Source organism: Chelonoidis abingdonii, chromosome 1, assembly GCF_003597395.2.
Source record: "Chelonoidis abingdonii isolate Lonesome George chromosome 1, CheloAbing_2.0, whole genome shotgun sequence".
Classification (NCBI taxonomy): Eukaryota; Metazoa; Chordata; order Testudines; family Testudinidae; genus Chelonoidis; species Chelonoidis abingdonii.
In genome coordinates this window covers 332,562,108-332,572,706 of record NC_133769.1, presented here as the reverse complement: position 1 = coordinate 332,572,706, position 10,599 = coordinate 332,562,108, and the positions used below count along the sequence as shown (strand labels likewise).

Sequence of the window (10,599 nt, the reverse complement as noted above, 5' to 3'; positions counted from 1 at the left end):
CACAATGCACCACTCCCAACAGCGCTGCAAATGCTGCAAATATGGCCACACTGCAGCGCTGGTAGCTGTCAGTGTGGCCACACTGCAGCGCTGTCCCTACACAGCTGTACGAACACAGCTGTAACTCCCAGCGCTGCACACCTCCAAGTGTAGCCATACCCTAAGATACAGGTCTGTTTGTTCCTGCACCCATTCCTTGCCAAAGAATGGCCACTTAAGTAATTGCCCATGAACTTTGATGACACCTGACTGGAGGCATCAGCTTGTCCTTTGTCTTTGAAAAACAGATTTACCCACTTCCCAGACTTGTCTGGTAAACACAGCTCACTCATTATTTCAGCTTATGTTATAACTTTACATATAATGTTGCTACATACATCTCACCATGTTATTAACCAGCAAGTTATTAGTTTTCAGATGATATCTTACAAGCCATATTTTGTACAAAGATTATTACAATGGTGTGTAAAGTATGAATACAGTGGTGCATTCAGAAAACTGTGTTATGGATATTTTATAATTTTTGGCCAATGGTTAGGGCACATGCCTGGGATGTGGAAGACCCAAGCTTGAATCCACATTCTGCTGCAGGGACTTGAACTCATATTCCCTCCTCTCCCAGGTGAGCATTCTACACAGCAGGCTATATGGTATTCTGGGGTGGCCAGCTCTCAATCTCTTCTGTTGAAGTAGTTCCATTTTGTATAACTACTTAAATCTTCATTGGAGCAAGAACTCAAATTCAGGTTACTCACCTCTTTTAGATGAGGCGAGGGAGAGAAACTAAGCATCAAGCTCTATAGTCTGCTGATTTAGGCTCTCACCTGGGAAGTGGGAGATGTGGATTCAAATCTGTCTGTGCCAGATTCAATGTATAGAGTCTTTCTTTCTCCCTCTCTTTGCATAAATACTTAAATATTCATTGGGCCAAAACAGAACAGCTTCAACAGAAGAGACTGAGAGCAGAATAGCCCAATGGTTCTCAACCAAGGGTATGTGTACCCGCAGGGGTATTCAGAGATCTTCCAGGAGGGGGTACATCAACTCATCTAGACATTTGCCGAGTTTTACAAAATGGTACATAAAAAGCACTAGCAAAGTCAGTACAAACTAAAATTTCATACAGACAATGAGTTGCTTATACTGCTCTATATACTATACACTGAAATGTAAGTACAATATTTATATTCCAGTTGATTTATTTTATAATCGTATGATAAAAATGAGAAAGTAAGCAATTTTTCAGTAGCTCTGACACTTTTTGTATTTTTATGTCTGATTCTGTAAGCAAGTAGTTTTTAGTGAGGTGAAACTTGGGAGTATGCAAGACAAATCAGACTCCTGAAAGGGGTACAGTAGTCTGGAAAGGTTGCAAGCTACTGGAATAGCCTACAGCATGGTGGTTAGGGTGTTCACCTGGCAGATCTTCTTCTAGACAAACTAGAGAAATACAACCTATATGGAACTACTATAGGGTGGGTGAGTAACTGGTTGGAAAACTGTTCCCAGAGAGTAATCATAGTTATCATCAGTGGTGCACAGTCAAGATGGAGAGGCATATTGAGTGTGGTACCGCAGGGATCCATTCTGGTTTTGGTTCTGTTCAATATCTTCGGAAATGATTTTGATAATGGTGGAGAGTGCATTTATAGGATTTGAGGACAATACCACGCTGGGAGGGGTTGCAAGTGATTTGAGGACTTCAATAAATCAGACATAGGTTAGGGGTTTGTTACAGGAGTGTGTGGGTGAGATTCCGTGGCCTGCATTGTGCAGGAGGTCAGACGAGACGATCATAATGGTCTCTTCTGACCTTAAAGTCTATGAGGAAGGAGACCTGAGTTCGCATCCCTGCTCCAACGTGTACTTAAAATGGAAAACCTTCAAAAGGAGAGATTGAGAGCAACTCACCCCAAAATAGTTTATAAATTGGTGACCAGAATGCCCATCTGGGAGGTCTGAATTCAAGTTCCTGCTCTACAGTGATGATTTAAACTCCCATCATTACAGGCAAGAGTCCTAATCACTGGGCTAAAAGTTATAAAATACACAGTTTCTGGAGCTGGCCCTTTCAAAATGACTGAAATGAAACATTTTGTGTAACCTGAGATGGAATTTTCCAATTTGCTGACAAATTCTGAATATTTTCAGAACTGAACCTAATATTGTCCCTGATTTTTTAGTGGGCTGTCTGAACTGAAAAATCAGTTATTCACCCAGCTCTCATACAGATACTGCAGAGACCAAGCAATGTGAAATTTTTTTTAAAAGGACCGTCCCAGTAGGCTTTACTCAGGCAAAACTCACATTGGTTTAAATGGGAATTTCACTTGAATGAGGACCATGCATTTGGGTCCTAAATGTGAAATATTGGCACAAATTAATTCAATCTATAAAATGATTTTAGGAGTTGTATATCAGATTCAGAGGAAATGTTGTACTAAAAACCCACTAATAATGTTTGCATAGCAAGGTACATCAGTAGTGTGTGCCACATACATAATGCTTAAGATTCTGTGCTGTGCCTCTCAGAGGCATAGTATAGAACCCGCAGCTCAGGGCAAAAGGGTTGCTTAGGAGGCCTTAAGCTACCTTTGCATCTTCCTGATCCTGGACACTCTGGGGCTCTTCGCATAACTTAGACAGCCCTGGAAGCCTGCCTAAGTTATGACAGCCTTCCTGTGGCTATCGCAGGACTTGTCTTCGCTACCAGGGTAAGTCGACCTAAGTTACACTACTGATGTAGCTGCAGTTGATGTAGCTTAGGTCGACTTATCTTGGTGTCTCCACTGCGCTGTGTTGACGGGAGACGCTCTCCAGTTGACTTCCCTTACTCTTCTTGGAGAGGTGAAGTACCAGGGTCAACTGGAGAGTGCTCTGCGATCGATTTAGTGGGTCTTCACTAGACCTGTGAAATCGACCCCATCTGCATCAATTGCAGCAGCGTCAATCTCCCAGTAGTGAAGGCGAGCCCTTTTGGGAATCTCTGCAGCCGCAAGGCTTGCAAAGGGATCCTCAGAAGGCAGCTTTATGACAATATTCTGCAGTGCCTGCACCAACACAATCCTCCCGTGGCCAGAAGTGGGGCCTCCAGGGTCTCTTTACACGACTCCAAACCTTTCAGACAGCATAAAGGGTCTAGAATGAGGGTGAGGCTCTCACCCAGTGCATTTTCAACTAAAACATGAAGCACTGAATGTGAGTCTGTAGGCCACAAGAAAGCATAATGTTTTTAAATATCTTTTCTCTAAGAAATGTAAAAATAAGCTACCAATTTGTTTTGTTTTAGGGTTGGGAAGATGTACGTTTTATTCATATGAACTAAAAAAGAGGATTTCAAAAGTATAAAACATTGATGCAAGAGAATGGCACTGGATAGACTGCTTGATTGTTAGGAGATCAGTATAGTTTAGTATTAAATTCTTCATTATGGTCTCTAATTACCACGTGCACTTAGCGTAAGCTCTTCAGGGCAGGAACCTTGTCTTCTCTTATCTGAATAGAATGTAGCACACTGCTGGTGTTGAACAAACAACAATAAAAAGTCACAAGGCAAACAGCAACAATTGCAATGCAATGCTATAACAGATAGTATAAGGACAAGACAAAAAAGTTGCATCCAATCAAAAGCTTTATGTTCTGCTTTACCTCAGTTAAGCAGAATCAAATATTTAGAAGTCAGCTAGTGGGATTTTAAAACTGCAGAACTGATTAATGTTAAGACAGACACTTCAGCCTAAGAGTTTCAGTGACAGTAAGAATTTAATGGTATGTTAATACAGTAGACTGCAAATGTCTGAAAATATAAAAATAATAGATGCACCATAGACAAGTCTATTATCAAGCTTCTCAACCATACATTATTTCACTCTGATTTGAATTACAGTACTACAAAAAACAAATATAAGCCATCACTATGGCTTAGTCTATACTTAAAGTTTTGTCAGAATAGTTGTGTTGATTAGGAGAATGAAGAAAACACACCTCTAATGAACACAGCTATACTGGCAAACGTCTAGTACAGACGCAGTTATACCAGCAAAAATGTTCTTTTAAGCTTAACAGAAAAAGCAGTCTTTGGGGCATACAAGGTGTCTCAACACTAGGAATGTCTCCCAGTATATCTATATCGACAAACGCTTTCTAGTGTAGAGAAGACCTATATCTGGCATTAGCCAAAAGTGTAAATGGACAATGTTAAGAGCTATGAGGAGTCATTGCATAGATAAAGGCTTACATTCATCACTGAAGAATTATCTATCAAAATACTTCCATGATACATTTCTAAAAAGAACAGGCTAAAAGGGGGGGGGGGGATTAATAAAGATAATTTCTTACATTCTTCACTGCTTATCTAGAGCTTTAATGACCAGAAAAAAATACATCCACAGTAATCTTACATTAAGGCAATGCCTACACTAGAAACATAAATCAACCTATGTAAGGTAGACTTATAACCCCCACAGTAATTACTGCTGTGGTTCATGTCCACACTGCCTTCCTTCTCTTGGTTGTGCACATCCTGGCCGCTCGCAAGGCTTTTGACTCCTGGCCACTGGGAGCCCAACATCCCCTGGGCTCTCATCTCCCTGCCACCAGGAGCCCGGCTGCTCCCAGGCTGTCAGCTGGGCAGCCACTGGGCTCCCCACCTCCCAGCTGGGCTGCACCCACTTGGCTTCCTGCTCACAGCCAGGCTGTGCCTTAGGCTCACCACTCCCCGCAGGGAGCCCAACAGCTGCACCAAGGCTCCCGGCTCCCTGCCCGGACCCCAGGTGCTCCCCACAAGGAGCCCAGATGTGGCAGAGAGCCAAGAGCCCGGGGGGTGGTGGGGTTGGGAAGCCAGGCTCCCAGCAGGACAAGTACAGTCCAGCTGTGAGAGGGAAGCCTGGGGGGAGCCTGGCTCTAGCTGGAGTTCCCCACCCATGCCAGTGACAGCCTAGCTTTCTTGTCAATTTCACAGCTTCAACATGGAGCTGGGAAATTGAACCACAGGCAACAGCTGATGTAAATAACACAGTGTCTACACAGACACAGCATCACCCTAACTACACCAACATTAGCCCTACACCTCTAGTGGAGGTGGATTTATTATGCCAGTATAACAGGACACTTACATTGGCGGGAACAAGGCTGCCTTACATCAACCTAACTGTGTAGTGTAGACCAAGCCTAAATCTGGTCATGAACTTTTGACTCTAGTCTACAATGAGAGAGTGACAGAACAAAGAAAATTACACTGTATGAACAAATATCAGACTACCATATCCTAAAGTAGAAAAAATTAAGATACTGAAGATAAACTAGAAAAAAGCCTCCATGACTACACAGACCACACTGTAAGAAGAAATAAAAAATGGATGAACACACAATAAAGGAAAATAAGACGCTAGAAAATGAAACAGGTTAACTATGCTTCTTACAGAAAGAAAAAATTGATTCATTCATTTATCCTCAGCCGGCACAGACTTACAGGCATGTTTAACTTTATGCACTATGAGGAGTAGCCCCATTAAAATCAATGGGACACCAATCATTAGTAAATGTAAGCACATATCTACATTTTAACAGCATTAGGGCCATTGCACAAGTCACTTTATAAGAAAGTTCAGTTAAGACGTCAGAAGATGATCAGTGCCAGAGATATTTTATATTCAGTTCAATAAATAATGAAAGAACAGGTCTGAGGGAATGGGGAAAGAGAAAGGAAAATATAGTAGGTGTAATACACACTTTTCAAAAAGTACAAAATGATTTTTTTCAGAACTAGCTTTGATGCACATATTATTTGTCCTAAAGTCATCATTTCCCAATGGTTAAAAACAGTTTTATATGCGCACATCTTATCATTACTACTCTGGAGCAAGTAATATCTGAAAAAATTAGGCCCTGATCCTCCAAAGACACGAATGATTGGCCAAACCTGGGGATGCGACAAGTAAACAAACCGGCTCGGCCCACCAGGGTGCTTACCCTAGCGGGCCATGTGCCAAAGGTTGCCGATCCCTGCTTTAGACCATTTATAACTTGGTGGTGGATGCAGAGTTAAAAAACATTTCAAAATTTCTAGTTTACATTTTAATAATGTACTTTTGTATCACCATAAGGTAGTTGAATTTCTGGTAATTTAATGTTTAAGAATATTTGTATCAAACTATTAATATTTTCTTTTACAGAACTACTTGTCTCTCTGTATCATCTCCCATCATACTACACAATGAAAAAATACTTAGGACATTCATAATCAAAGAGCTACAATGTGAGACAAATAAAAGGTGGATTGGTAGCCTGTATGTTCAACAGGACAATGAACCAATGAAGTCAATCTGTGACAAAGAAAAACAAAAATCTCAAACATAACACATGTTCCTCACAAAACAATTCCCCATACTACTAACATATCTGCATAAGCAACTTAATAGTCTTACAATGCAATTTGTTTATGAATATTTTAGATTTATATTTACTAGAACTCTACCAGTAGCATCTAATACCAACTGTTCAACAGGGAGCATGCCATGCTGGCTCTACTATTCCATCCCCCACCTCCCTTCCAGTTTAGGACTTCACAATCCCATTTTTCTTCAATTCTCTTATTTTTATTTTCTGTTCTTTGCCTCACTATCACAGTTTATATGGTCAGCACTTGAGAAATTTCAGGGCAAGAGTCACTAGAAACTGGATGCAGAACCTTTGTCTCTAAGTGGCATGGAATTTCAGCTAATTTTATTGCTGAAAATGGAAAACAAAAATAAATTAATTCGATCTGCTACTGTTCAGTGATTCCACTTTTCTGCAACAGAAATGGTTCCTAGAAATGCTAGGTTCAACCTAGAGGGTCAAAGAATTCTACCACCTAGCTAGCCAAATACTATATGGGAGCTATGTCATGGTATATCACCATCAGAACCATGTTAATTTAACACAGCCTTAGATGCTTTTCCTTCGTGGTTATTTTTTTAAAAAATATTGGGGCTCACAAGTGTCATATGGCAAGACTACTTCCAATTCATTCATGTGATGATTTTGGCACCCGATTAAGGTTACACAAAATCATTATAGTTATACATAAATACCGATCGCTGCAAATTTCCCTTGACAAGATTTTTTGTAATGCTTGAAACTGTAATCTGATATTTTCATATTTTAAATGTAGCAGTCAACTTTTGTGAAATAAGAGACTACACTTTATGAACAAAAATACTGTGTTTTTCAATCTGTTGGTTCTTCAGAGCAAATTAAAACTATTCCCAGAAGCATGTTAATGGGCCTGAATGCTGGATGACCCGCAGTATTATTGCTATGGCAGGGTCCTATATACAGCAAGTCAAATTGTTATTAAATGGGGATTTTCAAGGACTAAGGACAGGATTAAGATTTAACTCATCATAAAAATACCACAATTTTAAAAACTGCTCTGCTGATCTTAGAAAAGTGTCATTTCTCCACAATAAGGACTGCAACACCTGCAAAATCCTAGCCTCTCTATTTTGGGACTCAAGAATAAACCAGGGATTAGAAGTTTTATGCAACTGCCTCTCCTACTCTCTTCAATGTGTTCAGTATTTGTTAGAAGGCAAGGTAAGTACAAATTTTTGCTCACGGAAGTATTCCCAGAGCAGAATTTTTGTATATTTCCCAATACCCGATCCACTCATGACAACTGACCAGATGGACAGCAATACAAGCATGTCCATGTATCCAAGAAGACACACATTAATTTCATCTCCTAAAGAAAACAGAGAAAGACTTCACTCCCAAACTGAAAAGTACAAAGTTAGTATGGATAATAATGTTTTCAAGAGAGGGGTTTTTTTTTTAATCTATTAACATAAGAACAACCATACTGGGTCAGACCAATGGTCCATCGAGCCCAGTATCAAGTCTTAACACAGGGCTGAATGATTCAGAGGGAATGACCAGAACAGGGCAATTATCAAATGATCCATCCCCAGTCATCCACTCCCACCTTCTGGTAGTCATAGGTTTAGGGACATCCAGAACATAGGGTTGCATTCCTCACCGTCTTGGCTAATAGCCATTGATGGACCTAACCTCCATTAACTTATCTAATTCTTTTCTGAAACCAGTTATACTTTTGGCTTTCATAACATCCCCTGACAATGAGTTCTACAGGTTGACTGAGCGTTGTATGAAGTGGTACTTCATTTTGTTTGTTTAAATCCTGCTGCCTATTAATTTCATTGGGTGACCCCTGGTTTGTGTATTATGTGAAAGAATAAGTAACACACATCTTTATTCACTTTCTCCACACCTTTCATTATTTTACAGGCCTCTATCATATCCCCCACCCCCTGTCATCTCTTTTCTAAAATGAACAGTCCCCGTCTTTTTAATTTTAATCTCTCCTCACACGGAAGCTGTTCCATACCTCTGATAATTGTTGTTACCCTTCTCTGTACTTTTTCCAACTCTAATATATCTTTTTGGAGATGGGAACAACCAAAACTGCCTGCAGTGTTCAAGTTCTGGATGTACCACTGATTTATATAGTGACGTTATATTTTATCATCTCTCTCCTAATGATTCCTAACTTTCTGTTAGCTTTGACTCCCGCTGTACACTGAGCAGATGTTTTCAGAGAATTATCCACGATGACTTGAGTGATAACTAATGTGGACCACATCATTTTATATGTATAGTTGGGATTATGTTTTCCAATGTGCATTACTTTGCACTTATCTACCCAGTTTTGTGAGATCCCTTTGTAACTCTTTGCAGTCAGGTTTGAACTTAACTATCTTGAGTAATTTTGTATCATCTGCAAACTTGGCCACCTCACTGTATTCCTGACAGTAAACCTTCATCTCCATACTGATGCTTAATAGGCAAGTACATTCTAATATTCATAACACAAACACAAGTAATACATAGACCCGCCCGGAAAATATTTGTACTAGGTGGTGAGCCATGCAATTCAGACAGAACAGAAGACACAAAAAACATTCTGTTTGTGAAATACTCATCCTTGCCAGCTGAAGTGACATTAGATTGTGAAGCAGATGACAAACTTTGTAAATGAACAATTACAGGCAAAGCTGACTAACTGAATGCTTACTTGTGTCAACTGCAACTAAGTTTTCTACACTGTTGTGTGATTACAGTGAATGGGGAAAGGCACTCAGCACTAAGAGGGAAATCCTCATTAATCTAAATAAGGCCAGGATTGTCTTAAGTGAAATACTGTTGATCTTGGCTGCTGCCTGATGTCAAGGGGACCAGACACATGCATTACCTCACCTGCTTGACCTCAGATGAACTAAGCAATGGAGGCTCTTCCAGGAGGGCTCTATCTACAGTTTGGGGACAGATAAAGTATGATCATTACGGTTTGCTATCAGATGATTTCATACTACACCTACCTAAGCAGAGATGTCACCAGCTTCCACTCTCATTTACTCTTCTTTGGGTCAGATATAGTGTAATTATTGTCTATACACCTTTCTTTACCTGCCAGACTTTTCTGACGTAAGCTGTGTACTGCACTGGGTCACATAGTGTTACTCTGCATGCCCTGTGGTCAGCGGGCTTTGTTGGGTACTGACAAGAAGAGAAGTATCAGCCCCAGTTTAGCTTAAGCTACCGAGTTGGGGCGGGGGGCTATACCAGTAATGGTCCTGCACTGGGCTACCAGGTGTGTGTGTTGGAGATGGGGTGTTATAGCAGGTAACAACCCCAGCCCAGTGCCCTCTGCCCCAGCGAATGGTGCATGTGTGTGTAGGAACGGGGGTTAGAGCAGGTAACAGCCCTTGACCAGGGCGCTCGCGCGCGGTGGACACGGCAGTTACAGCGGGTAACAGCCCTGCCCCTGAGAAGCTGGTCACATACCTGAGCCAGCACCGTCAGGAACCCACCGGGCGCTGCCCGTCCGCACCAGCCGCTGTAACCCGCTGCCAACGAGCCTCCTGCAAGAAGGGTGGCAGCTGCAGCCCACAGACCCGGACACCGCTGCTGACTCCCGGGGGCCCGCAGCCCGGGGACGCTGCCCCTCAGGGAACGCCGGGCACCCGCAGCCAGGGCTGCTCTCCAGGCCGCCATCTTCCCGGAAGCCGCTATAGACCCAACGCAGAACTCAAACCGAGCCCTCTGCTACCTAGCCGGCCAGAGCCGCGCTAGGGAGCATGCGCAATAGAGGAGTGAAGCCTCTGCCCTTACTTTGCCCTCAGTTCCACTAACAAAGTGAACGGAAGGATCCCCAGGGGTGGCGCAGGAATTCCCTCAGCATCAGTGCTAGGCTTGTATGTGGCTCCCCTCTCGGCCCTCCAGCCCTGTGTCTGTGCCTGCCCCACAGAGCCCACTCCTGCGCTGGCGCATGGAGTGTCCATCAAGTCACCCCCCACCACAAAATGAAACAGAATAGTGCCAGGGAGCAACAAATAGGCAAAGGTTAACAGGGTAATAAATAAAGAGCCAGGGCTTTTCACTCAGACCCCACTGCTGGCCCCTGGGCGCTTGCAGCCCAGAGACTCTGCCCCTGAGCGAATGCTGGGCACTTGCAGCCAGGGCCATTTTCCAGGCCACCATCTTCCCAGAAGCAGCTACAGAGGCTGGGGCAATGCAGAAGTCAAACAGAACCCTCCA

The 10,599-nt window shown here is 42.3% G+C and overlaps 1 protein-coding gene across 2 annotated transcripts in view; it reads right to left on the bottom strand.

Moving 5' to 3' along the window:
- MICU2 (mitochondrial calcium uptake 2) overlaps nucleotides 1–10,132 on the bottom strand; it is a 270,378-nt gene extending 260,246 nt beyond the window's left edge. Inside the window, exon 1 of one of the 2 annotated variants that reach the window (XM_075061669.1) lies at nucleotides 9,847–10,132. In XM_075061669.1, the coding sequence (XP_074917770.1) occupies nucleotides 9,847–10,056 (210 nt within the window). In that variant the 5' untranslated portion in view covers nucleotides 10,057–10,132. The remainder of the gene's footprint in view (nucleotides 1–9,846) is intronic. The other variant, XM_075061670.1, reaches the window with a different exon arrangement.
- Between the last annotated feature and the right edge of the window lie 467 nt (nucleotides 10,133–10,599).